This window comes from Phodopus roborovskii, unplaced genomic scaffold (genome assembly GCF_943737965.1).
Source record: "Phodopus roborovskii unplaced genomic scaffold, PHOROB, whole genome shotgun sequence".
Classification (NCBI taxonomy): domain Eukaryota; kingdom Metazoa; phylum Chordata; class Mammalia; order Rodentia; family Cricetidae; genus Phodopus; species Phodopus roborovskii.
Genome location: NW_026126407.1, coordinates 12,095,480 through 12,123,159, shown reverse-complemented (window position 1 = coordinate 12,123,159; position 27,680 = coordinate 12,095,480). Strand labels below are relative to the sequence as shown.

At 51.2% G+C, this 27,680-nt stretch overlaps 1 protein-coding gene and 1 non-coding gene across 13 annotated transcripts; both read right to left on the bottom strand.

Moving 5' to 3' along the window:
- Positions 1–112: 112 nt before the first annotated feature.
- Chd3 (chromodomain helicase DNA binding protein 3) lies at positions 113–25,648 on the bottom strand. Of its 12 annotated transcripts, none has more exons than XM_051180284.1 (40): positions 25,362–25,648; positions 20,993–21,105; positions 20,228–20,398; positions 19,904–20,028; positions 18,609–18,895; positions 18,249–18,379; positions 17,931–18,096; positions 17,583–17,758; positions 17,069–17,299; positions 16,698–16,901; positions 15,965–16,176; positions 15,271–15,402; positions 14,430–14,529; positions 13,907–14,098; positions 13,564–13,764; positions 13,170–13,307; positions 12,781–12,902; positions 12,460–12,633; positions 12,014–12,155; positions 11,676–11,807; positions 10,730–10,847; positions 10,448–10,572; positions 10,024–10,255; positions 9,524–9,690; positions 8,906–9,083; positions 8,443–8,511; positions 7,669–7,754; positions 7,401–7,534; positions 6,439–6,583; positions 6,111–6,273; positions 5,499–5,620; positions 5,250–5,385; positions 5,058–5,159; positions 4,768–4,896; positions 3,904–4,012; positions 3,176–3,308; positions 2,695–2,936; positions 1,618–1,781; positions 1,263–1,389; positions 113–662 (listed from the first exon to the last, which is right to left on the bottom strand). In XM_051180284.1, exons 1-40 carry the CDS (start codon positions 25,621–25,623, stop codon positions 422–424), a joined length of 6,333 nt encoding a protein of 2,110 aa, XP_051036241.1. In that variant the 5' UTR covers positions 25,624–25,648; the 3' UTR covers positions 113–421. The 12 variants fall into 12 exon arrangements, with proteins under 12 accessions (XP_051036241.1, XP_051036235.1, XP_051036233.1 ...); XM_051180278.1 differs by having other exon boundaries at positions 17,583–17,776; positions 19,904–20,025; XM_051180276.1 differs by having other exon boundaries at positions 114–662; positions 17,583–17,776.
- On the bottom strand, positions 7,131–7,270 carry LOC127219885 (small Cajal body-specific RNA 21). Its single transcript, XR_007834316.1, has one exon. It is a non-coding gene; the product is annotated as a small Cajal body-specific RNA 21 (non-coding RNA).
- Positions 25,649–27,680: the final 2,032 nt, after the last annotated feature.

Genomic DNA, 27,680 nt, shown 5'->3' with positions numbered 1-27,680 from the left:
CAGCATTCAACTCCCTCTCTCATAGCTGCTGTACCCTCCATCTGAAAGAGGCAGGGAAGGTGACACCCCGCCACCCCTCCCCTCCCCTTCTTTCATCCCCGGTGACGCAGCCCCCTGCTCTTTGTTGCTCTTCCCCTTATGAAAGCTCCTAAAGGCCAGGCCAGGGTAACCCACTTTTGCAGGAGGTGGAGGTGATGCTGCAGGAAAGGACTGGGAGGCTTCACCTCCCCCGACAATCATTTAGTGGGAAGCTGTGTATTTGGTGGTGGGGAGTAAGGGCTCTCAGAAGACCCTGCTAACCATCTCCCCCCCACACCTCTTCACACCGGCACAGTCTTCAAGGTTTGGTGGGAAAGGTGTGTGGAGGCAGAGAGATGGGGTCCTTCTTGAAGGGAGACGTTATAGAGGGGCAAAAGGGCTCCTAGCCCAGTGGTGGCCCAAGGGGTGGGGAAGGTGGAGGGTTGGCAGCAGGCCCCAAGGCCTGAGATGTGGGTCGGCTCCGGGGTCGGGGCCTAGGTGAAGGGCAGGCCTGAGATCCAGTCAGTCGTCTATACAAATCACCTCCCCTGCTCGGGGCTCCTTCCGATCCAGCCCGTCTGACACCAACGCCCCCATCATTTCCTTCTCTTTCTTCACCAGCACTGGAGGGCCGTTGGTGGTGGCTGTTTGGGGAGACAAGTAAGGAAAGGTCAGTCCCTAAACCCCAAATATCACTCACTGATGACAGCCTGTCCCAGCTGCCATGTCATTCCCTGTCACTCTGAACTCCTCCTCAGACTCCCCTTGTGCCACGATATGACAGGGTCTGACTCTCTAGCCTTTGTGAATTCACATTCACTTCTTGAGGAAATCGGGAGAGGAAGCTCAAGTGTGAAATATGAAGTCACATGATGAGTGCAGCTTTGGCTTTCTTGTTTTCTTGAGAAACGGTCTCTCTACATAGTCCTCTCACTGTCCTGGAACTCGAACTCAGTGCCCCCCAAGTGCTGGGATTAAATGTGTGTGCCTGCACACCTGTATATGTGATAGCATCTCCCACAGCCCAGGCTGGCCTGAAGACTCAGGAATCCTGCCTCAGCCCCCTGACTGCCGGTTTTGTAACAGCGATAGAAGGGACACAAAAGAATGGGTACAACAAGTCCAGAGCAACTCTCCCTTCAAACAGTGGACACTTACAAGGAAGAGAACTGGGCAAGAGAGTCAAGCAGGGATGAAGTTTGGCAAAAGTGAGGGAGAAACAGGAGTCAGAACCACCATCTGACCTGTGATGAAGGACCCTGCAGGCATCTGGCTGTAATTGGCGCCTGCGGCGGCCAGGGCCCCTACGGGTGCGGCGCTGAAGGCTGCCCCGTACCCCGGTGGTGTGGCGTACGGACCCGGGGGAAAGGCCTGGAATAGAGAGCAAGCTGAGGTTAGTTAGTCCACAGCCAGAGAGGAATCATGCTCCAGATTTACTAGAGTTGTGGTCAGGCAGGGGACTCAAGGTGAAGACTGTTGTAGCAGGCTATTTCTCCATTATTTATAGGGTTCTGATGGAGAGAGAGAGAGAGTGTGTGTGTGTGTGTGTGTGTGTGGAGGGGGCACTGATAGGAAAGCAAATAGGGGGAAGAGGGTTACCGGTGTGGGGTGAGGCTCTGTGCCCTTGCTGGCCAGCCGGCTGAGGATGCTGCGCTCGGACATCTGAAGGCGGGCTGCGATGGGGGGTATTCGGGACAGCGTGGCTGGCAGGCGGGTCACATCTGCCTTCATGTCGCTCAGCAACTCCTCCAGCTGGTTCAGAACTGGGGCCCGGGCCACAGAGAAAGGAGGGCGAGAGAAAGATGGAGAGAGAGATAGAGCCAGAAAAAGTGACAGTCAGATGGACAAGGACAGAAAAGAGAGGACACAGACATCAAAGAACCATGGACCAAGTGACAAAAATGATAGACAGTAGACAGGAAAAGAATGGTTCAGAGGAAGGAAGTATCAGGCCAGATACCACATAGGACAGATGGAAATAAAGAAGAAAAAGAATATGGGAAAAAGGTAGGGGAAGACATTGGAAGACATGGGGTTGGGGTTGTCAGAACATCCCATACTGGAAAAGGGAGGCTTAGGGGTTGGGGATGGTGGGGAAGAAATAGGTGGCATTGGGGTAGTGTGACTTAAGGAATCAGTTTTAATACATAATGGGGTGGGGGTTAAAGGGTCAGCATTACATAAAAAGACCTAAGGCAGGCAGGAGTCAGTCATTACACCAGGTTCTGTTAGATGACTCTGGAACTTAACCTATAATTATCAAGGTAGAAGGATGTGGAAGAAGGGGTTGAGGGTCAAAAGAAAGTTTTATTGGGTACGGTCAAGGGTGGGTGGGCAGGAATTTTCACTTCGTAGGGTGAATGAGGTACTAAGAAAGTGATCTGTGGGATCAAAGCTAAGGACATTCGTGATGCACACACACAAACTAAAACTATCAGGATCGTGACAGATACAACCATGTGGTTACACTCCCAGGGATGAGGGCCCACAGAATGAGGTGGCTGGTACCCTACTGGTCACTGATGTGAACCCTGTCGAGTAGGGAGGAGAATGGGCTTGGGGTGCCAGCTGGGTCAGAGGTAGGGTTAGAGGTCAGAGGGGAGTGGTTCAGAGGGTAGAGGGGTAAGGGGGCGAGGGGTGTGGGAATATTTTGAAGGGTGCGGGGTGAAGACTTACGCAGCGTTGTGGGCCCTCCCCCGCGCGGGGCCACCGCGGCCCTTACCCTTGTGCAGGACGGCGTTGGCTGGCTTGTTCCCTGCCAGCGACTCCTTGGAGAGGTGCTGGTGGCTCTCGGCTAGGCACTCAGCCTCGGCAAAGCGGGCGTGGAGGGCCATGGCGGGGTGCGCCGGCTCCTGTGACAGGTTCAGGTAGGCCGCCCGCCGCAGCTGCTCTTCGATCACCAGCGCCTGCTCCAGGAGCTAAGGGCACAGGACAGAGGTGAACACACAGGTGAGCAGAGCGACAGGACATAGCACTAAGGAGCTACTCTGTCCCACTCATGGCCCAGGAACCTCCAGCTCCTCAGTATGTGACCCCTACATCAACTCCGAAGCAGACCGGAGGTCTTAGCCACAGCTCTCAAGAAGTTGGCACTCCCTCTAGACAACTTCTGACCCAAGGCCTGCTTCACCCCACTTCTTTCCTTTCTCATCCCCACCTTGAACCTCCGGGCCAGGAATTTATTTTTCATCTCCAGGAAGTTCCCCTTATTGGCTTCAGTTTTAAATGGTTCATTGATAATGGCAAACTGAGCATCGTTCTGGATGTCTTGCCACCGGGCATAGCCATGACTGCCAGTGGAGGAAAGGGAACTATCAAGGAATTTAACTGAATGGACTTGACTGAAAATTTCTTCTTATTGGCCAGATCTCCCCAGAACATGGCACAAGCCTCCCTGCCCTAAGTGTGGATCCTTCTTTGACTTGTGGTTCCCCTCTGTCCTGGCTAGTTTTTCCCAACCTGATACATGTTAGGGTTATCTAGGAAGTGGAACCTCAATTGAGGAAATGCCTAAATAAGGCTGTGCTGTTAGCAAGCCTACAGAGCATTTTCTTAACTAATGATGGATGTGGGAGGACTCTGCCTTTTGTGGGTGGTGCCACCTCTGGGCTGGTGCTTCTAGTTGCTATAAGAAATTAGGCTAAGCAAACCCAAGCCACAAAGATCAAGCTAGTCATCACTCCTCCATGGTCTCTGTATCAGTTCCTGCCTCCAGGTTCCTTCCCTGACTTCCCTGGAAGATGCATTACAAGCTGTAAGATGAAATAAACTTTCCTCCTCGAGTTGCTTTTGGTTATGGTGTTTATCACAGCAACAGAAACATGACTGGGACACCTTCTTTCCTAGCCGAAAGGTTCCTTAATGTTCCATATATACAAAGGATACAGGACGATCCCAGCGAGAAGCCAATAGTCATGTCTTCGGTGCCAGATCTCATTGAGTTTCCCCGAGGAAATAGCTGCCCTTTCTTCATTCTGCCACAGCGTGTGCAGCTCTGTGAAGAGATGAGCAGAAGCATCAGAGGTTTGTGACCGAATGCATCCCAACAGTCATGTACAGATGGAAAACTGAGTGATGGCAGAGGACTAAAGGCCCCTTAAGAACTGTGAGTAGGGCGAGATAAGTAGCTCAGTGATTAAGAGTACTTGTTGCTCACATAGAGGACCAGAATTCAGGTCCCAGCACCCACATGGTAACTCACAAGTATCTTTAACTCCAGTTACAGGGGATCCAGCTCCCTCTTCTGACCTCTGAGGGTACTACATACATGTGGTACACATATATACATGCAGGCAAACACTCAGACATAAAATAAATATAAAAAAATTAAATTAACGGAAACATGTGGGGCTGGAGAGATGGTTCAGCAGTTAAGAGCACTGGCTGCTATCCGAGAGGTGCCTAAGTACAATTCCCAGCAACAACATGGTGGCTCAACTATCTATAATGAGATTTGATGCCCTCATCTGGCATAAAATCAATAGAGCACTTGTATACATAAAATGAAAAATAAATCTTAAAAAAAACTCCATGAAAAAAATCAGAAATCGTTATGTTAGGAGGTAAGGGGAAAAAGTTAATCGTGAATAGGCTCACATTAGGATTAAGACCAAAAAAATGTATTAGAGTGTGAAGGCTCATTGTCAGCATGCACCATCTCACTGGAATGAAATGCAGCAGGTGGCCTTGGGCACAATGAGAAAGCCCAGAATGGTCAGTGAGAAGCAGGTAACAGACGACAGCTCGCACCTGTGAAACCACCATCGGCAATATTGAACATGAACCTCGGCTTCTCCACCTTCTCCTCACGGCGCCCATTGGACCGTGGTTCATCTCGAGGAGGCCCAAGTCGAAGCTCCCGCTCTGCTTTTACACCCTCTGCTAGGCCAGACAGGGCAAAGCTCACACCTCAGGGCAACCTCCTAAGTCCCAGGACTACTTAATGCATGCCCACCCAAGACCCGGGCACTTGGCTCCCCCAGATTCCACCGCCCTGGGTTCCCTCAGGGATTCAGGTGTCCAGTCCTTCCACCCATTACCTCTCTTGCCCAAATCCCCTGTTTCCCCCTCTGGTCTGTCCCTGTGTTCCTGTACATCCAGCGGTTTCTCCTCCCCCCTTTCTCCTGGTGTTGGCTCTGAGGCTGTGGATAGAGTGAGGACACAGGAAGGGAGGATGTTACTCATTCCAACTCCAGAATCCAAACCTCATCAGCTCTAGGATAATCACCCACCGGACTTCTCTCTGTCTCCTCGGTACCCAGGTTCAGGCTCCACCTCTCCAGGCGCCCCTGGTGCCTCATCCTCTAACAGAATCTTCCGTGGTTCCAGTCGTTCTCCAAGTGATGGGGCTGGGCTGGGAGAGTCAACCTGGTGAAGGACAGTAGAGGCAAGATGAGCTAAAGAGTTCCGAGGTACTGAGTCACCAAGACCCTCCAGACCTTCCACTCCATCTCCTCAGAGAGATCCGGGGGCCCACACACCTCTGTCTCCATCTTTTCCCCCATTTTGCTGTTCTTCTCTGGCTTTTCTTCCGGGTTCTCAGTGTCATCCTTCTCGAGAGGTGTCCTTATGCCCTCTCCTTTCTCACTTGGAGCGGGAGTAGCTGTGGGTGAAGGCAGAGTGCCATGGTTTGGATAAGGCTTACGTGTTCTCCAAAGGTTCCTGTGCTGACATTTAGTGCCCAGTGTGAGGTAAGAAAATGGTAGAAAGTAAGTACAGTATTTACAGTGGGGTTTGGAGGAAATAGAATTAGATAAGGTCAGGGGTGAAGTCCCCTCCAACTGAATCCTGGTGGCTCTTAAGAGGGAGGGAGAAGAATATGCACGCATGCTCTGCACTTCACCTTGTGACATCCTGGGTGACCTCAGGGTTCTGCAAGCAAGAAGGTCATCACCAGATGTAGCTGTTGACCTCGAACCTCCAAAACCATGAGCCCAAATAAACCTATTTCCTATATAAAGTTGACCAACTTCATGTCTCTCATTATAATCACACAAACAGCCTAATTTGCCAGGGGGTGGGGTGGGAGAGCAGAAGTTTTCTACCCCAACATCTGACTGCCCATGTTCTCCCACCGTCCTGACTCCAGTTACCAGGTTTAGAGGTGCAAGGACTGTTGGCTGCAGAAGCCTCAGGAGTGGTGGGGGATGTTTTGGCTGGAGAGGAAGCCCTGGAAGAGCGTTTGGAGTCAGCGCTGGGGTCAGGCATCAGCTCAGGCATTGACCAGCGTCCATTGATATGCTCAAATTCTTGCACCTGGGGAAGGAGGTTTGAGGGACAAGGGTCAGTTCCCGGCACTGGGGGCATAGGAAGCCCTAGTCTCCTCTCACATCAGCCAGAACTAGAACTAAGAGATCAAAGACAGAGGAAGGACAGACCCCAAGCAGCTGGCCAAATGCTTGAGTGAGGGGAGACTAATACCTTCTTCTTGACGAGAGACATGACTCCAATGCGGGTTAACACCTGCTGGCGACTCAGCCCCTCCCGAGGGACCCCATCGGCAAAGGTTTCAGAGCCGTCTGCCCCAGGTTCACACAGATGGCGCATGAACAAAGACACATAGGCCCTGAAGAGCATGGGTAGAAGGAGGATTGCAAGGTCTTGGTGGGGAGGGGTTCAAGCAACAAGGGAGATGCAGAGATCACTGACTTCCTGAACTTCAACTCCCTAGGTACTTCCAAGACTCACTTGCATCAGCCCTCCACATCCTAACTCACCCACTGACCTTCCCCGTCAGCCCTCCACATCCTAACTCACTCACTGACTCCCCATCAGCCCTCCACATCCTAACTCACTCACTGACTCCCCGTCAGCCCTCCACATCCTAACTCACCCACTGACCTTCCCCGTCAGCCCTCCACATCCTAACTCACCCACTGACCTTCCCCGTCAGCCCACCACATCCTAACTCACCCACTGACCTTCCCCGTCAGCCCTCCACATCCTAACTCACCCACTGACCTTCCCCGTCAGCCCTCCACATCCTAACTCACCCACTGACTCCCCATCAGTTCCCCCCTATATCTCCTGGGACTTGACACTTTGTCCCTGGCCCCATCAGTCAGTTTTTCATCCTGTTCACCAGCTCCTCCTGCCAAGTTATCATGGCCAAGTGATGTAAGGCCAAGCTAGCCTGGGAGAGGCTCCTTCCTCAAACACCCCTCCCATGAGGGAGGAGACATGGCCCCTTTATTCTAGGCTCTGCTGAGGGGAAGTGGGGTAGGCTGAGCCCACATCCCAGGAAACCGAGCCTGGACGTGTGGTAAGGTAGGGAGGTGGTGATCAGCTGAGTAAGGTCACATCATATGGTAGCCAAGAGGAAGAAAGTAGTCCGCAAAGCTCTGAGCTCCTATTCAATTCGTCCCAGAATCACCCTCACTCACTTGAACTCTTTCTCAGTCTTGCCCCTCAGGTCGCGCACTAGCCACTGTGTAGTGAAAGCATCCTGCGGAGGCATCCCCCAGCGCATCACAGCGTTAAGGAAGGCCTTCCGCTGTCGGGTATTAAAGCCCAGTACCTGAAGGTGGGGAAAGAGGCAGGGCCATGAAATGATTAGGAGTCTGCAGTCCTTTCTACTGCTGGTGCCCCCTAGGCCCACCACCTCCATTTTCTCCTTTGAGATCATGCAAGAGGCCTGGGCCAAAGTCTCACCTCAATGTTCCCCCCAACTCGAGCCAGCAACGGAGGCAGCGGCTTGTCCTTTTCATTTCGGAGCTGCCTCTTTGACTGTCGGCGCCCTAAGGGTAAGGACAACACTGGTTACTGGAGTGATCACCTCCTTTAAGCCCGTAGTCTTCCTCTGTACCCATCCCCATAATATAAAACCCGGCTAGCCTGTGTCATAATGGCCTCTAATTTTCTTCCAAGCATGTTGCCAGAAACACTACCTAATGAAGCTAAAAGAAGTCACATTTAAAAATTAATTAATAACAGGGCCATGGCACATGCCTTTAATCCCCGTACTCGGGAAGCAGAGGCAGGCAGATCTCTGTGAATTCCAGGTCAGTATGGCCTACAAAGTAAGTTCCAGGACAGCCAGAGCTGTTACACAGAGAAACCCTGTCTTGAAAAACTAAAACTAAAATAAAGTAAAGTAAAAATTAATAACAAATATCTGATAGACAATGTTATTCATGGAAAGTAAACTAACATAATCTTCCTGTTTAGTTTTGGCTTACATGTATTTGTACTTTTAGATGTTGCTCAAGCCTCCAGTTCATGGACTTAAGCAACTCCTGGACAAGTAGCTGGGCCTGCAAGTGTACATCACCACGCCTAACTACCTTTCTTGACCCGAGAGCATCTGATACCACATGGCTATATGTTCCAAATGTGACCAAAAAAAGACAAAATGAACAATAGTGGGCTTAGAGAAAGCTAGAAAGTGAAAATGAAAGGGCTGAGACAGGAAGTCCAGACAAGTGCCACCTTCAGGACGCTCGTCGAAGTCCTCGTCCTCCTCCTCCGACCCCACCGAGTACTCAGACTGGTTATCTGTGAGGACAAAGGGAGTCCAATGGTCAGCAGTAATGGGACCCTTCCCATGTGAATTTTTCCTCTTGGACATTTCTCCACCTCCACCTGGGCCTTGGTCCTTCTAGAGATGCTGGGTCATATATCCTTTAGCATATATCCACAACCATCTGTAGTCTCTGGGTACCTCCTACTTTACCCCTCTGCTGTCGAAGCTATTCTAAACAGTGGGTTCCACTGTAGGCTCCCTCTGTAGTCCCTAGATAGTTAAATCCCCACAAACCCATCTGTTTGAGGCCTTAGAAAAGTTCCTCTTGGCCCTTCCCCTTCTTGCCTGCTCTATAGCCTTGGCCTCCAAAGCTCTCTCCATCACATCTTCCTTCCTTTCCCATCTCTTGTTAGGGGCAGTCCTCACCTTGATCCTCCTGAGCGGCATCGTTGTAGTTAACCTGCTTTCGAACCCGCTTGCCCTTGCCTAGGTTTCGAGCCAGGTCTTCTTGCTGCTGCTCATAGTGATGCCTCAGCAGCTTCTCCCAGTAGTCGGGGTCCACATTCTCCTCCTGCTTGATGATCTCTCGCTCGATCTCCTCAATCTGAAAGGCACCAGAGGGAAGGCTGTCCTTTGGCTGTAATTAAAATTCCTCTCCCCCATGTAGGCAAACCCTGCTGGGTACTTCCTGACCTGTCTCCAGGTCGGCATGCAGTTTCTGGACACGGCACATTTTCCCTATCACCTCCTCCTGCAATGTACTGGCTCCTTCTCTAAATCTCTCCTCCACTTCCCCTTACTTCCTCCCACAGCCTCTAGTAGTTCTGTGACTACTAGAACTTTCTGTGCCTATGTCTCTCTCCAAAGTCCAGTCTCATCTATCAGAATGAGAAACTGCTTGCAGTCCACTGTTGCTTTTTTGCTGGGGGGCCACGATAAGAAAATAAATCAAAAATAAGAGTGTAGAATTTCAAAATTTAGTGAAGGGCACTACCCTTCAGAGATAGCTTTGGAGAGACAGGGTGTGGCCCCAAAGCCTCTCACCTTGTCTTCTTCCCGCACAACATACTGTGCCACCTTGAAGGAGCTGAGATATTCATTCATGTTCTGCACATCAGTATCCTCGGTGTCATCCTGGTTTCGGTCCAGCAGTCGAGCAATGGCTTCGTTGTCATAGTGGATCACACTGCTGTCTTCCTCCTTATTCTCCCCTGGTGGAGACAAGGAACAGAAAGGACTTGAAGCTCTAGCCAGAAGCTCAGGCAGTTTAGGCAGGACGGGTGAGATGCTCCACTTCCTCCTCACTGGGCCCTAGAGAGAATGACTGTTTACCCAGAGTCCATGTCGGTTTCTTTACTTTGTTTCCTTAGATGGCCAACCCTTCTTAGGACTACTAGAAAGAAGGTGGTTTTCCTTCACAGGCTGAGAGAAGAAGTTGTTTTTTGTTTTTTTTTGTTTTTTTTGTTTTTGTTTTGTTTTGTTTTGTTTTGTATTTTTCAGGACAGAACAGGGACTACCTTTAGGGAGCTGTAGAAAGTTCTCACCCTCATTTTCATCCTTGAATAGCTCCTCGGTGCCAAACTTGAGGATGTCATCCAGCTCCTGCTTAGACATGGAGCCAGCCTTGGAGCCCAGACCAGGCCGCACCACCAGATGTGTCAGCATCATCTTTCTCTTAGCCACCTGTGTGATTCGCTCTTCCACAGATGCTCGGGTCACAAACCGGTAAATCATCACTTTGTTGGCCTGGCCAATCCGATGGGCTCTGCTGAAGGCCTTCAGGGGCAGAGAGAATGGAGGTCAGCCAGGGCAGTGACATAGAGAAGCTGACACATGGTGAGGAAAGGAGGCTGGTAGGGAAAGGTCTTCTCCTCTCTCTTAAGATGCACACCTGAGCAGGACAACCTCCTCCATGAACCCATGTCAACTTGCCGAATGTTACCGGGGATTCAGGGTGCAGGTTCCCACCTGGATGTCATTATGGGGGTTCCAATCAGAATCAAAGATGATGACAGTGTCAGCAGTGGCCAAGTTGATGCCGAGGCCCCCAGCTCGGGTGGACAGGAGGAAGCAGAATTGTTGGGCACCAGGAGCTAGGCAGTAAGAATGAGGAGGCCAAGTTTATCAGTGGCTGCTACATGTTCTGACTGTAAATCACTATATCCTAACTCAGAAGTCTAAGTTTCCAACAACCTCCCACCATCCCCATCCCAAGGACATGGCATAGGGACCAAGGTATTTCATTCTCACCATTAAATCGATCAATGGCCTCCTGCCTAAGGGCGCCAGTGATACCGCCATCAATGCGTTCATACTTGTAGCCTTCATAGTCTAGGAAGTCCTCCAGAAGGTCTAACATTTTGGTCATCTAAAACAAGAGACAACAGGAATCTAGAAGGCATGACAGCAGCTTGGGCCTAGTTCCCTAAACTGACACTTTACTACAACAAACCCCCAAGCCTTTCACTGAAACACACCCACCGTCTCATATCCATCTCCCCCTCACTGCTCTTTCAGACTTTTCTTTAAGACCACGTCTTACATGGCACAGGTGCTCTGAGACCCTTCAAGTGGTCTCTGAGAAACCCACACATACTTTGGAAATCTCATAAAACTGGTAGTGTCGTTCTCCAAAGTGGAGGGTACCTTTCATCAGGATCCTAAAGGGCTGGAACTCCCTACCTGCATTCATTCACAAGGCTGTCAACCACACTAGGCTTAGGAACAGGGACTGGACCTAGGGATGAGGCAGGCATGCCAGGCCTTGCTTTGTTTTTTTAAGACAGGGACTCGCTATGTAGGACTGGCTGGCTTGGAACCCGTTATGTGGACCAGGCTGGATTAAAGGCGTGTACCACCACACCCAGCCTAGACCTTCACTTTTATTTTATTTGTTTTTCCAGTGATAGGGATCTAATCATAGCCTCATGAAAGCTAGGCAAGGGCTGTAGCACTGAAGCACCTCTAGCCCCTTTGCCCTCTTTCTGTTATTTGAATACAGGGTCTCTCTATATTTAAGACTGTCTTCAACCTCAGCATCCCAACTTCAGGGATTATCGGCATGTGCCGCCTTGCCTGCCTGAGTCAAGACATGCTTATGAGCAGAATCTCAGTCTTCACACTAGAGCAGCCGCAGGAATGGGACATGAACTAAAGTCTGGATGTACAGATATGGGGGGGCAGAGGGGATGGGTACCTGTGAGAAGATGAGCACCCTGTGTCCTTGCTCCTTCAGCTTTCGAAGCATCTTCTGCAGCAGCATGAGCTTCCCTGATGACTTAATCAGTGCCCCACCCTCATAAGCCCCACTGGGGAGTTTTGGAGACTCCTGAAAAGTGGGGGGGGGGGGGAGAGTATACTCCTTACTGCTACTGTGCCTAGAGAAGCCAAAAGTATAATACAGCTCCCACATTTTTCAATTCCTACCCTTCCAAGGTCAAAACCTGGGCCCTGCAACCCAGCTCAACCCCTCTGCTCAACACAGACTCTCCCAGAGAACCAGCCAGGTGATCAGCACCCTGCTCTGGTGCCTACCATAGCAGCCACAGGGAAGAGGTATGGGTGGTTACAGCACTTCTTAAGATCCATCATGATGTTGAGCAGCGACACTTGGTTCCCACCGCCTCGTGAATTCAAGGCCTCAAAATTTCGAGTTAGGATGTATTTGTAGTATTTCCTAAAGACCACAGTAGGGATGTACAAGGATAATAATTAAAAAAAAAAAAAGAACACTTATTTTTTAATTTCTTTCTTTCTTTCTTTCTTTGTTTTAAACAGGATTTCTCTGTGAACTCACTCTGTAAACCAGGCTCAGTAAATCAAACTCAGAGATCCATCTGCCTCTGCCTCCCAAATGCTGGGAATAGGTGAGGGACACCAGTCTCAGCAGCAACCACTTCTAATATGACACTTGGTCCCAACTCTTGGAGAGCTACTATCACCCAAACCTCATTCCCAAAACATCCTGTCCCAAGTCTCACTTCTGCATGGGGCTTAGCTCCACTCGGACAATGAGCTCTGTCTTGGCTGGCATGTTCTTAAAGACATCTGCCTTGAGTCTCCGCAGCATGTGTGGCCCCAGCAAATCATGCAGTTTCTTAATCTGGTCCTCTTTGGATATGTCAGCAAACTCTTCCAGGAAGCCCTCCAAGTTGCTAACAGACACAAGAGGGGAGGAAACAGACAAGGTGACAGTTTCCCTGCCTCTGATCTCAGGCTCTGTTTCCTATATCAGAGGAGTCTTCTCCCAAGACTCTTGGTGCTGCCTTTCCTCCCTGCAACCACCCTTGTGAGCTACTTACTTAAACCTCTCTGGAGTGAGGAAGTTCAGAAGGTGGAAGAGCTCCTCCAGGTTATTCTGCAGTGGGGTCCCCGTCAGCAACAACTTATGATCTATCTTGTAGCCATTGAGGACCCTGAAAAACTAGACCGTGAGACAAGGACAGGCAGGAGAAACGGTTATCAGTGGCAAGTGGCTGTTTCACCTCACAGATAGATGCTTTCCTACTGCCAGCTCTTGAATCCCCACTTCCCTCAGGACCAGAGGCCCTGAATCCTCAGCTTCATTCCCTCTCCCAGCACAGTCCTCGCTGTGGATAGGAACCTTCTTTCCAGGCTATGACTCCCCCAAAGGATGTGTGTTAAGGATCAAGATAATGGAGTCCACAACCTCAGCTGGGGCCTCACTCACCTTGGACTGGTTGTTCTTGAGGCGATGAGCTTCATCCACCACAAGACAGGCCCAGCGGATGGAGCCAAGCGCTGCCTGATCGATGGTGATCAGCTCATACGATGTCAGGAGAACATGGAACTTCACCTGAGCCTCTCTCTGCCAACGTAACCATTGCCCATTCAGCTGCCACTTAATACATGCCTGTCTATAGCCCCAGCCCCTGCCCTTTATCAAGAACCATGCCCTATGTTTCCCTCAGGAAACCACCCCCATGCCCAAGACTGACAGAGTCATGCATGCTTCCAGGAGAATCTACGATCGAGTAAGAGGCACAAAGTGAAGGAGAGGAATCCCTGGCTGGGACAAAGAAATGACAGATCCAAGGATCTTGACGCAGGAGACCGGGACTCACCTTCATCTTAAAAGCTTTCTTCCCGCCTTTTATGGCATTATCCTCAAAGGAGAACTCATTTTCTCGAATAATGGCCCGGCTGTCCTTGTCACCCGTGTATGTGACCACATAGAACTTGGGTGCCCACATTTGGAACTCTCGCTCCCAGTTGATGATGGTAGAGAGGGGAGCACTCACCAGGAAGGGACCTTTCGTGTGGCCCTGGGAGTCAAAAGTGGAATGCCCTCAGTCCTGGCTCAAGGACCACACACCCGTGTGCCTGCTGCCTGCTGTGGCCTTCTATCCTCCACCCTGAGTCTGGGCTAAGACTCACACCCCCAGGGTCCTAGAATTCATCACACACCTCCTTATAAAGTGAGTAGAGAAAGACGATGGTTTGGATGGTCTTGCCCAGGCCCATCTCATCAGCCAGAATTGTGTCAGTGCCTTGGGCCCATGAGAAGCGCAGCCAGTTCAGCCCTTCCAGCTGATACATGTGCAATGTGCCTCCTGTGGCTGTGATAAACCGTGGCTGAGTCTCATATTTCACTGTAGGCTGCAGAGTAAAGACATCACAAGGTTCAGGGGAACAGCTGAGAGTTCGTCTGCCCTGTCCTAGCACTGGGATCAAGTTGGATTATAATTTCCTCAGCTATGGCCTGAGTTGAGTTCTAGTCTTCTGTCTTCTCCCCTTGGCCCCCAAATCAAACCCAGCAGCACATTAGGAAGGGCTAGGTTGGAAAGGAACCAGGCTACTACTCCTGGAAGCACTCCAACTCCTACGACAAATCGCTAGCCCTCTGAAGAGGGCAGGACTGAACTGCTCAGGGCGCTGACAGCTTCAGGGAACTCAGTCCCAAGGCTGTAGTGAAGAAAAGAGAACTTACGTCATTGGTAGGGGAACTGGGAGGCCCATCTCCCTGTAACTCCTTCTTCTTCTTCTTATACTTTCGAGGCTGGGCAGGGTCCTCTCCCATAATTAGCTCGCTGAGGAAAGAGTGGGCACCTGAGCAAGGCCTGGTCCCCAGGAGCCCTCCCAGTGCTCTAAGTCTGTTCCAGACCTGCCTCCTTCTGCCTAAACATTTCCTCAAACTCTCTCATGTTCCCTCTCCAAACATTTTAAATAAAAATCTAATTACATGTATATTTTGTGTGTGTATGTGTGCATGCATATGCCATGGCCTACATTCAGAAGTTAGAGGACAACTTGTGCACATTGCTTTCCTCATTCCATCATGTGGTTCCTAGGGGATGATACTCAGATTTAGTGACAAGTGCCTTTACCCACTAAACCATCTTGCTACCCCCTCCGAGCCTTCTGTCCTCACTCCTGAGGTTAGACCTTGAGAGTCGATCCTTCTCTTTAAGGTGACCATTTATGCATTGCTCAGGCCAGATCTCATTTCCTCTTCTTATTTGTTTAGATTATTTTTATTTATGTATGTGTGATGTGTGTGCGCACACGTGTGTACAGGTGCCCTCAAAGACCAGAAGGTGTCTGACCCCCTGGATCTGGAGTTACAGAAGGATGTAAGCCTCCAGATGTAGGTGCTGAACTCAGATCCTCTGTAAGAGCTCTTAGCTGCTGGGCCATCTTTCCAGCTCCTCCTTAAACTACTCCTACCAAAGCCACCAAAGCAGAGCCCAGGCTGCCACTGTCCTATCCTGGGCCTGCGTGGAACTGCATCCTCAGCTTAGTTTTCATGTGCTATGCGCTGGCTCACTTACCGATGTCGCCAGTAGCTTTGCTTATGGTCTTCGTATTCAGGGATGCTCATTTCATCCTCCTCCCATGTAGACTGGTCATAAGGCAAGTCCTTCCATTTCACAAGATAGTGGTAATTCCCCTTTTTATCCATACTGTTGGGCAAGAGGCCAAGAAGAGAAGCAAGAGGGAAAAAATAGTATGGATCACATATCGCATGAAGTCCTGATAAATAAGTGTCAACAAACACAGCATCTGCTATCTTAGCCTTCTCGAGATGGTATGGAAAAGTCAACCATCACACAACACTCCTGAGAATCCACACTATCACTCCTTACCCAGACAGGATACGACACTCTGCCATGGACAGAGGCACCAGGATGAGCGGCAAGTGAGCAGACAAATAACCCATCTGATCACTCATACTTTGGTGTAGTGAGCTACTGCGAGGCAGTACAAAAGCTACACTTCGAACATTCATCTGGATGCTCTGCTTCTCAGTTTGTTTTCATGCCCATCCCTATCTCTGTGCCAACAGAGATAAATGAAGACTACTGGGCTAGGCTGTGCTTTTCTCTGGGTTTCTCAAGTCCCCTAGAAGAGCAAAGCCAGAGGAACTAGAACAACCTCAGTTGATCATTTGGTTTATGCAGGGCCATCGCCACAGGAAGAGCAGTGTCATAGTCCAGGGGCCCTTCCCACGGACCAAGGACTCACCTGTGGTTGATGATACGGTGTACAGTCATCCACTCTGGCTTGATGCCAAAGCGGTAGTACTTCTCCTCCATCTCAGCATAGTGAGGGTCCTTCACCTTGCGCTTGTCACTCTTCCCGTCATCCTCACCAGAGCCATAGTCCAGGGGTGGGGGCTCATCCATGTCATTTTTCCGTTGGTAGTTGCGATACATTACTAAGTGGAAGATTTCCAGCTGATAGAGCAGAGAGGGAGAGAAAAGAGATAGCATCCAAATCCAAACAGACAAAGGGCATCAGAGAAGAGGCTAGTCCTGTGAGTTGTAGAGAAGGGATCTTCGAAAGTAAGTGAACAGGCTGGGCAGTGGTGGCGCACGCCTTTAGTCCCAGCACTTGGGAGGGAGAGGCAGGTGGATCTCTGTGAGTTCGAGACCATCCTGGTCTAGAGTGAGTGCTAGGACAGGCTCCAAAACTACCAAAGAAACCCTGTCTCAAAAAAAAAAAAAAAAAAAAAAAAAAAAAAAAAAGACAGAGGAGATACAGAATAAAAAGTTAAGGAAGGAGATGGCGGTAAGGAAAGGGGTGAAAACTAACAGAGATGAAGAGAGGACCATGGGTAGAAACTGAAGTAGGAGGAATGTGAGGCCTGAGGCCTAGAACGAGGGGGAAAGGAGATAGAAGCCTGGAGAACAGAGGCAGGAGAGAGCATGTAACTGAGAACAGGATCCTAGGGGGTAGGAAGCAGCAGCCTTTGTACCTGAAGCTCCTTGGCCCAGGAGCAGTGCCAGTAGGACAGTCCCACCCACTTGACAAAGAACTCTCGCTCTGATCTGCCTTGAAGAGGACGAGGGGGTGGAACATCTGGATTTCCGTCTGCCTGTTGGGGCGCTGGCATTGCCACAGGTGGCTCCCCCCAGCGCCAGTGCAAGATCTTCTGAACACGGCCCTTTAGCACAGGACACTTCAGGATGGATACATAAGGGAAAGGGGAAGGAAAGAGGCAAAGAGATCCCCTTATTAGGTAGGACAAAGGGTGGGGGCTAAGCAAGGAAGAGCCGGGCCTTTGAACCCCAGAATGGTGAAAGCTGGGGCTGGGTGATGAGTGCTGTGAGGGTGTGGTCCACTTACTGTGCATCGTGGGCACAGCCATTCCCCGTTGGGGATGTCGGGCAGCGGTGGATTCAGACAGTGGATGTGGTAGGAGGAGATGCAGGCATCGCAGCACAGGAGCTCGCCACCATCCTTGCACACTCGGCAATACTCCATGTGATCATCCTCTTCCTCCTTCTCGCCTTCCTCCCCCTCCTCCTCATACTCTTCCTCCTCCTCCTTGGCCTCCCACTGTACCCCTTCCTTCTCCTGGGGGCCAAGAGCAGAAAGACAGGAAGAGAAGAAGATAAGGAGACTGGAAAATTAAAGCAAAACCAAGAGGATTGAGCCCCAGAAGTGCATAGAAGTTTCATGGGACCTACAGGATATCCCCATTTCCCAAAGACACTGCCTCTGGGGACAAAGGGCTCAATGAAAGGACCCACTTAGGATTCAGGAATCTTGTGTAGCTTCTGCCGAGAAGCCCAGAAGACCATAATAGAAAGCAAGAAGAAAAGAGATGGGTGGAACCCTGAAGGCACCAGGTACTCACACAGTGGGGGCAGCTCCATTTGCCTTCAGGAGCCCGGTCAAGCTCAGGGTCAAGGCAGACGAGGTGGTAGGCACGAGGGCAGGTGTCGCACAGAATAATTTCCCCACCCTGCTGGCACACCTCACAGTAATCCTGGTGATCCGTCTCGTAGCCATCAACCTCCTCCTCCCCGGCCACTGCAGGACAGCCCAGGACTGTCATATACCCCAGCCAAGGCAAAGGGAACAGAAAAAGAAAGGGATTCAGGAAAGACAGAGGGAAGGATCAGACAGAGAAGTCAAAATCTGAAGTAAGAAAGACAGAAAAGGAAGAAGAGGGCAGACAGAGGCTCACACATGACAATCTTACCCTTCTTCTTTTTCCTTCCTGGCCGGCCTCGCTTCAGTTTCTTGGCACGGACAGGGCCATCAGGCCGGCCTGAGGCACTATGGATGCTACCACTGTCCAGGTCTGACTCCTCAGCTTCTGGATCAGGGCCCTCGTCACCCTGAAAAACATACTGCCCATAGCCCTGCTGCCATCAGTGAGGCACCGTGATTCTACCCTCCGCCCTCCTCCATCCCAAGACTGTAGGTTCCCCACCCGAGCTTCCCTCGTGGACTATCCATGGGTTTCAGCCCTTGACACCCAGATGTTTAGCAGACAGGGATGGGATGAGCCACTCACCGAGCCTGCCTTCTTCCTCTTACTACCCAGCAGCCCCAGCTTGATTTTGAGTGGAGCCATCTTCTTTCCTCGAAGCTTCTTGCGTCCATCAGGCACTCGGGGGCTCTTATTCCGCCTCTTGTGGCCTGGACCTGAATGAGAATAGGGAGGAGGGGAGAAAGTCCATGGCCACGACACATTCTGGAAGAGCAAGAGTCACAGGGAACTCTGGCCTGCACCATGGGCTACAGCTTTACTTACTCCCCCTCCAAGGGAAGCATTTCTCCCCAGCAATCAAGGCTGGGAAGGCATAAGTTAGAGTCATGAAGCCATGCAGTTTGGAAAGCAGGGAAACAGAGGTTGGAAGAAGAGGGTTCCTACCTTTGCCCTCTTTGGTTTTGGCTCTTCTGATGGGTGGGGGCTGGATTTCAGGAGCAGGGGGTGGTGGAAGGGCAGGGGGGGGTCCAGATGGCACTATGGGGGTGGCTGGGGAGACAGCAGCTGACACCTGCTCAGCTACAGCTGCTGCCGCCGCTGCCGCCGCCGCCGCCACAGCAGCTGCTGACCCTTTGAAGGGGTTATTGGCGCTGAACTCTCTCCACTTGGCCCCCAGGATGGTCATCATCTTCGACATCGGAATCTTAGGATTCTTCTTAGCAATTAAGGGCCTGAAAATACAGAAGCAGAAAACCCAGACCTTTCACAGATGGTCTGGGAATGCTGCCATCTCCCTGTATCAATTAAGTCTATGCTATCCTGGGTAGGGGAAATATGTCTTATTAGGGACAATATTAATTTAAGTAATAAATTAAGCAAAAAGAAGATAAAAGGGAAATATGTCCTGTTGATCACAATGGCACTCTTGCTTTGGTATCTCTGCATTTTATTGAATTCTATTGAACCTGAAAGAGTTTCCCTTGGGACAATCTAAAAGAGACAGACATTGCATTTTCCTCCAGGGTGTGTGTGCAAAGCTCCTACGAGGACACCTGTGACCCTCAGTGTGGACAAACATACTGTGTTTAGCAGGGTTATAAGTGAGACACCACTGAGGACAGCGACCAGTTAGCATCCCTTGAATCTAGGTACCAATAGTACTGGGCTAAGCATTCAATTTCCCACCGAATCCACACAGGCTCCTACAAAGTATGCGTTATTTCTAATTTACAGACAAGGAAACTGAGCACCAAGGAAATGAAGGAGCTTGCACAAGACGAAGTTAGGCCACGAAACCGCTGTGTAGACCTCAGCATGGGCCTCCACAGCTCAGGTCTCGCTGCTGCCAATGCATGGCATGCTGCTACCAGGATTTAAAAAAGGGTTGCGAAAACTTGAAATGAAAATGCTAGAGAAGTTTCAGAGAGGAAAATGGGACTGCTGGAGCAAACGAAGACTCAACCCTCCCTTTCCTCACTATCTTCTAGTTCTGGAAAGTTCTCTAATGTAGTACTAGACTCATGACCTCTGCCCTGAAACCTTAGGGAAAGATGGACTCTTAGCTGGGATTAACTGATCCCAAACCAAGAGTAGGTTGAAATTATGCACAAAAATTTACGTGCACATGCCATGAATTTCTTAGAGAAGCATTTTCTTAGATTTTAAACAGATTCCAGAGAGGCCCAGCCCACACGGGAACATTAGCTACTTCTCTGAAAGGGTTCCCAGCTCCACCATACCTCATGAACTGACTGAAAGCTTTATAGTTGGTAAGCGTGTGGTAGTCCTCCTCGGAGAACACATGTTCCACATCCTCCAAGCCCCAGGTCAGAAGCAGGGCAGCTGATGACTTCTGTTCCACCTGCTGAGTGGGGGCAGCAGGGTAAGGTGGGGGCTCCCAGGGCCCCCTCCCAGGCACCCTTCAATGCCTCACTTAGTCCCCACCCATTTCCTGCTCCCCTTTGCCTCCAGTCCCCAAGCTTCACAAACCCCAGCTCTGGCAGCGGCCCTCCATCCCCATCTCTGATGACGACTCCTCACTCTTACTTCCTAATTCTACTCACCTTCTGACCCCCATCTCCTTCTCCCCTTTTCCTCCTCTTTGTCTTTTTCTCTTTTTTTTCTCGGTGCTTCCTTCTCCGTTTCCGACCTGGTCCGGTTCCATATTCGCTGCCTCCACTCTCTGACTTCTCCCGGTACTCATCTCGCTCTGAGCCAAATTCCTCTTCACTGTCCTAAGGAAGAGAAATAAAAATAACATTTATTCATTCTTACCATGTGCCAAGAACTGTTCTTAGCATGAAACATATTTTACCTCTTTCTATCTTTACAACTATCCTATGAAGCAGTAATTGATCTATATTTATTCACTTTTTTTACTGAAGAAATTGAGGCACAGGGAGCTATAACTAAACTGCCCAGGAAGATAGAGGACTTCTAGGCTCTGAATTCATGCAATCTTCTTCCAAAACTGTGGCGTTTTGTTGTTGTTGTTTTGTTTTGTTGTCCTTCTGTATTGGGAACTAAACCTGGGCTCAAACATACGAGGCAAGTTCTCTACTGAGCTACACCCTCAGCAAGCAAGTACACTCTCAACTGATTCTCTCAGATTATAGGGCAAGTTACAGCGACATCTAGACTCTTCACCAGCTCGGAGAAAGTGAGGTTAGGGTTCCAGGCCCAAGAGATGCAGATGAGACACAGGAGGGAGGAAGTGCACCCTCTCTTTAGGAGCACCTATGCAAGTCACCAGGGCAGGAGACCATGCAGTCTCTGGGAAGTGGACCCCTGAGCCTTGCTATACAGCATTAGGGGCCCTTGGTACTCACGAGCTTCTTGCGTTTCCGGGGCTTGCCTGGCTTGTTTTCCTTCTGCTTTTTGGGTCCTCGCTTTCTTTTCTTCACACCCAATGCTGAAGGCAGCAGCCGGATATCATCCTTATCTTTAGAGAGAAGAACACCAGAGAACCTGAACTTAGAGCACCCCAACACCTGGGGTTCTTCCCGACTCAGCCACACTCTCTAGGAACCCATGCATTAATTCCTCTAAATCTCACTGCCCTTCCACGGGTGCAAACCGAGTGTTTCTAGTACTCTGGGATCCTCTGGTTCTGAATGAGAGGTCAAGGGTCAGAAAGGAAGAGCAGCCAGACCACTCCCTTTTCTCCCCTCCTCCTACTAACAAGGGACCAGACTCTAGGCCACCGGCTCAGATTGTGGCAGGTCCTTTCAGTCCTCGCCAGGGCTCCTCCTGCCTTCCCCCTCACTTTGCCAGCTGGCAACTTGCCCAGGAACCAGGGAAGCCATGCCCAGCTGCTGGCCTGGCCTGACCCCAGCACTTGGAGTAGGGAGACACAAGCTGGCAGCTCCCTAAGCCAGATGCTGAGAAGGGAGAGCCAAAGGTGGACACCCGGGTTCTCACACTAACACCCTGGGGCTCTGACATCCTTTTTGCCAAGAGGGAGGCCTCTATTTACATTTTCTTGAATAATCACCTCAACACAGCACTGGAGCAAAAGAAATTCCCAGCTAGTCATTCTACCCTCTTGCCACAGGGCCAGTGTCTGCCCCTTCACATCCTAAGTCAGCAAAAGGGAGAATGTGCAATTCCCTAAACAGTCTGTCTCCCAGAGGACTGGAGTCTGCCTCTAAATCTGTTCCCAGAGGCTGTACCCTTTATCCCATAGCCTAACCTTTCACCTCTGTATTTTTCCCAGACAAGCTGACTCACACTCACACACACACACACACACACACACACACACACACACACACACACACAGAGGCCCGTCTGTACCTGCTTCAGCACAGCTATGTCCCTGGCTCTCTCCCCAGAAGGCTCTGTCAGAGGGCTCAGGACAGGTTCTTCCCTGACATCCCAGCACCCCATTGTCCCTGACCCCTGCCAGTCTGCTGAAGCTTGGGGACCAGAGTTGTTTCCTGCCAAGTAAGCTCTTATGCCTCACAAACTGATGCCATACAGAAATGGGGCCCTGGCTCACCTACCACCCCCCACCGATCACTAGACTAACCAGCCAGACCTGTCTTGTCCAAGTAGAGGCAGCTGCAGCCAGAGGGGAAAGCCAGGGCTTGGCCCAGCCTCTTGCTCTAGGACACACAATCCTCCTTCCCTCAACAGCCAAGAAAAAATTGGCCACAATTAACACCCCAGGCCTGGGTTTCTGATCTGATGCTACCTTCTTCTACTTCCACAACCCTGTATCTCCGTGAGCAAAAACACTCTAAGATGGGGTGTGTGCATGCAAAGAGGCTGCCTGCCCAGAGGCAGTGTGTGAAAAATGATCCAGGGCTCTAATAGGAAGTCAGACGTCATGCCCAGCAGCTGGCTCCCCTTAACTCCAGGGACTTGGGTTAACATGAACATGGAAACGAAGACCGCGGGGCAAGTGGCAAGGGCAGGCCAGGCTACGCCAACTGGCTAAGGATCAGGGAAATGCCCCGCCGGGGTCACCGTGGGTGTGTGGGGCGAGAAAGCCTGTGAACTCCACTTCCCACCCAGCCCAGCAGGAGGTTCTCGATTTTAGGCCGACGTCGGTGGCCAGCATAGGGGAAGAATGGCGAGGAGAGGCAAGGGAGGGTAATAAAGCAAATCTAAGCCCCAACCTCTGTCTCAGCAGCCTCTCAATGCTGGCCGCGAGCCCAGACTCTCCCACATCCAGGCTCAGATCTCGGGAAGGTGGGGAGGGCGAGGGCGGAGTCTGGCGGGAGGGCCTGTGGGAGGAGCCTGGGCAAGAGCCGTCCTCCCGCCCCTCTCTCCTAATCTCGCCATCAATCTCTCACACTTATATTTATTTTTTTCTCAAATTCCCCTCCCTCCCCCACAACGAACCTCCATAATAGGTCTGCCGCACATGCGTACTGAGTGCAGGAGGTGGGTTTGTATTTTCAGACCTTTTGCAAAGAAACTACCAGAATTTTCCGCACCACCCACAATCATTTCCCCACCCCCATCCCCACCCCCCAAGGAATCACATCTATATATTATGTTATATTATTTCTCTAGACTAGCCAGAAGGGGGAGGGAGAAGAAATGAGGTTTTTCTTTAGCTTCCTGCTCCCTTCCCCCACCAACACGAATGCTATTATTTTAAACGTTTAACAATGTAAGGAGACTGGAGCGAGGGGGAGGGATAAAAATTGGTCTTGGGTAAGAATGTAAAACAAAATGGTGAGAATCAGAGCAGTCGCAGTGAAAAACAATGGAAAGCTCTGACGAGTACAAATTCATATTCCAAAAAGAGACGAGGGCGGGCAGCCTGAACAGAGCTCTTGAGAGGAGACTTGTTTTCCCCACACTTAGGTAGACGGATAATGAGTACGCTAAAAATATTTTTTCGAAAGTTTTACCTCAGAAAGTCATCTGAGGGGGTGTATCTGGGTCATTTATTTGCCGTGAAGGGCTGGAAGGGGAATGAACTTGCCCAGGGAGACAAGGGAGGTGAGATTTTGTTTCAAATATAAAAATTTAAACGCATTTGACGCTTCTCAAGGATTCAGAAAGCAAAGAAGGGGGAGGGAGGGCTCCACACAAAGACCCATGTCGACCTTAGACTCGTTCATTCTCCTCTCTTCCAAGCACCCAGTTCCTGGAATCAAAACCAGACCCCGAGTTCAGAACAGTCAGGCGAGAGTTATGGATCCCCCTAAGTCACCTGACGAGCCTCTTTTCCCTCTTTTGCACACCTTGCCGCAGGCAGCCCTAAGGGCAGCCCTCTCCCCAGGCTCTTTTATCACACACACACACACACACACACACACACACACACACACACACACACTTCCAAGAGAATTCTGTGAGCTCGGTGGAATAACTTTTTTCTAAACTTTCCCCATTTTTTGGGGGTAAGCCTAGCAGGGAAAATGGGCTTTACCCAGTAAAGCATTAAACACATGTCCCCCTCTCCAAAGGCTGTCTCAACATGTGCGACATAAAGTCACACTGGTCAACAGGATAGTTTTACAAATAGCGTCTTGAAGTTTGGTGCATTTGTGCTGTTTACTTGGGGGTGAGGAGGCTGCGGACACCTATCCTAAAGGGGACAGAAATCGCTCCACTAAGAGGGTGGTCGGGGTGGCGGGGGCCGCAGGGCGACTGGTGCCAGATAAGGGTCTGTCCCCAGCACAGCTGGACGTGCTGCTCAGAGTGCCAGATGACTTGTCATCTCGGAGAAGGGTGCTGAGTGACGGTCAAGCACAGAGCAGCTGGGTGGGCAGTTCACGCCCCCCAGCGTGGTCAGGGTGTGTGGGTGGTTTCATCAAAAGCGTGACAGTGAATGGCAGCCACGTGAGAGTCACAGCTGGGCAGTCCGGCCACCCCAGACTGTCGGGGTCACGAGGGGGGAGGGGGCTGCACTTGACACAAAAGAGCCCGGGGCAGAGATGACGAGGGCGGGGCCGGGGGCATCTGGCTCCCCGGACACTCTCCTGTCTCCCCTGATCTGAAGTGACCCGAGATCGCGACAGACAGCTGGGGGTAGTGGAGGGCAGGTCCAAGCCTTACTCCAGGAAGTGGTCTGCGTGGAGTGTGGCCCCTAGCCATCAGCCGCTGCAAGCATTCACACGCCCCCTCCCCCGCGTGCCACCGCACGCCCCCGACTCGGCGGGCACCAAAGTCCCTGCAGGTGGAGGGGCTGGCCCGCGGGCCACCGTCCCCCCTCTGCCTGCCCAAGTCCCGAACGCAGGGCGTCGGGTGGCCGCCAGCCGCACACACGGAAGCCCACTCGGCTGCAGCTCGACCCCACCGGGGCCGAGCCCGAGGGGCGCTCACGCGGCCGCCCCTCCCCCACGCGCCCCTCCCCCCACGCCGCCGTCCGGTCGCCGGGGTCTCGGCGGCCCCTCGCTCGGCCTGGGAGGGGGCCCTGGCTTCACCGCGGCCGTTTCCTGCCTGCCCCCTCCCCGCCGAGGGTGAAAAAAAAAAAAGATCTCCTCCCCCCGAAAGCCGCGACCAAGTGGCCCGGTCCGGTCCGCGCGCGCAGCTCGCTCCCAGCGCTCTCCAGCCCGGGCGGCGGCGGCGGCCGCGGTGGCGGCGGCGGCGGCGGGGGAGGGGTGCCGCGGGGAGGGGAGGAGGCCTGGCCCCGTGCGGACCGGCCAGGGGCCCGGGACTCGCCTCGGCTCGGCCGCACCGTAGGTGCCGGGCCCGCGGCTGCGCTCGGGCCCGGGGAGCCGGGCGGACGCTTACCTGGCGGCGGGGGCGGCGGCGGCGGCGGCGGCGGGAGCGGCGGCGGCGGGAAGAGGTGGCAGCTGGGGGGGCTGTGGCGGTCGCGGCCCCGGTCGTGGCCCGGCCCGCGCCCGAGGACTCCCTCTTCGTCCTCCTCCTCATCGTCCTCGTCGGCCGCCTCCACCTCCTCCTCCTCGTCGCCCTCTTCTTCCTCCTCTTCTTCCTCCTCCGACACCACCATCTCCTCCTCCTCCTCCTCCTCGTCCCTCAGAGGGGAAGCCATCCTGTGGCTCTGGCCCCCCCACCACCCCCCCACCCACCGCCCGCCCGCCTCCCCCACCGCTACCACCACCACCTCCTCCTCCTCCTCGGCGGCGGCGTCCTCCTCCTCCTCACCGCCTCCCCCAGCCCCCCAAGCCCCCGGGCCGCCCCCCTCCAGAACACCCACCCCCGGGGCCGGCGTCTGAGGAGGGGGGCCGCACCACCCCCAAAAATGTTCTTGGAAAAATTTAAGGACTTTTCCCCCCTTCTCTCTTTCCTCCCAAGAGAACAAGAAAGGGAGATCGTTTTTTAAAAAAATTATATATATATATGTATATAAAAGTTTTCGACTTCTCTCTACCCCCCTCGGTTGCTTTAAATATATTTAAATTCTGAGGGGGGCGCTCAGAAATATTTCTCAGAGCTGAAGCACTAAGATGGCCGCCTTGAAATTATTTTTAAAACAACCCCCCCTCCAGCACCGCCACCCCCTCTATAAAGAAAGAGAGAGGGGGGTAAAATCCCCTTTTAAAACAAAATGGCTGGCTTAATATTTCATTTTTCATGCACCCCCCCCTCTCTGCTACATCTCATCTCCAAGCTTCTACTCAGAAACCCACTAATTTCTCCCTTTTTTATAACTGATTAGTGCACAGATTAATACATTTTCCTTGTGTATTGAGAGAGGGAGAGTGTGTGTGTGTGTGTGTGTGTGTGTGTGTGTGTGTGTGTGTTGGGGGGCATGAAGGATTTCTGCATAAAACAAAAATGGCTGCTGTGACTTAACTCCCCCCCTTATAAAAATATTTGGGGGGGCATTAATCAGTACTCATGCTCAGTCTGACATCAGCATAAATTGTTAAAGGTTAACTAGTTAGATACTAGTCCAACTAGATTGAATTTTCCTTTTCTTTACTAGTCTTGTTCCTCCCCCCACCTCCCTTCTCTAAAGAAAAGCCTTTTTTTTTTTTTTTTTTTTCTGAATACTTCAGAAGGGAGTGGTTTGATGTGAAGGTTTTTTTTTTCTTCCCTTCAGGCATTGAAAGGGAAAAAGATGAAATATATGTTTATATATAACTCTCTACATACCTCATTGAAGTCAAAATGCATTTAATTGTGTACGTATCTTTTAAATGAGAAGCAGTACTGGATTTTTTTTTCCTTCTTTCTTAAAAAAAGTGACAGAAATCCTAGTGACTTGGGGGAGAGATATGAATAGATACGATGATTGAGTTTTTTCAAAGGAGTCCATGTTTGAGTCTCTCCTCCTCCTGGCCTTTGCAGGGTTTTATAATTGTTGTAAATTTTCTCTACTCTTTCCCTCTTCCCCTCCCCCAGGCGCCTGCTTGTAAAATCGTCTGACTTGAGAAATTAATTTGGGGGTGAATAGAACAGATTTTTAGAGTGAGAGGAAAGAGTAAGCTCTGGAGATTGTGAAATCCTTGTCTCTTTTCTCCTGTTTCAGTGACCACCGTGCCCTCCTCCACCATCGTCATCACTGATAAAGTGGAAGAAACTGAGGCACTGGGAGGCAGTAGCCGGGCCTTTCCATGGAACTGGCTGACCCATAATTCCCAACTGGATCCCAGTGCTTATCTTAAAGTTGCACCAAGGGGTCAGATGGAAGTGAGTTCTGCCTACAGAGATTTGACGGCGCCTAGAGTAAAGCTCGCCAAGAAGCAAAGGAAGAAGGGCAGGTAGCCCTGTGCACCTTGCTCTTTGCTCGTTTCTTCCTCTACTTTCCCCCCACCCTTTTGATCTGACTTTTTGCTTCCCATCCCTTCCTTGCCTGGGGAAAGCATCTCCCCTCAGCTTTGCAGTGCTCACAAAGACCCTGAGGAGGAGGAGTCAGGCAACAACTGAGAAAGTATTGGTAACAAAAGAGTAGTCTACAAGTTTTTGTTTACAATGCTAAAATGTTTATTAACATTCTACTCCCTGACCCCCACCCCAGCACACACACTGGCACTTTATTGAACATTGGTTTCTGTCCGTCTGTCCTTTTTTAATATGGAATTCTCTTGCGAATGGTCCCATTTTATTCCAGCCCCTCCTGTCTCAATCTCATTACTAGTTTGG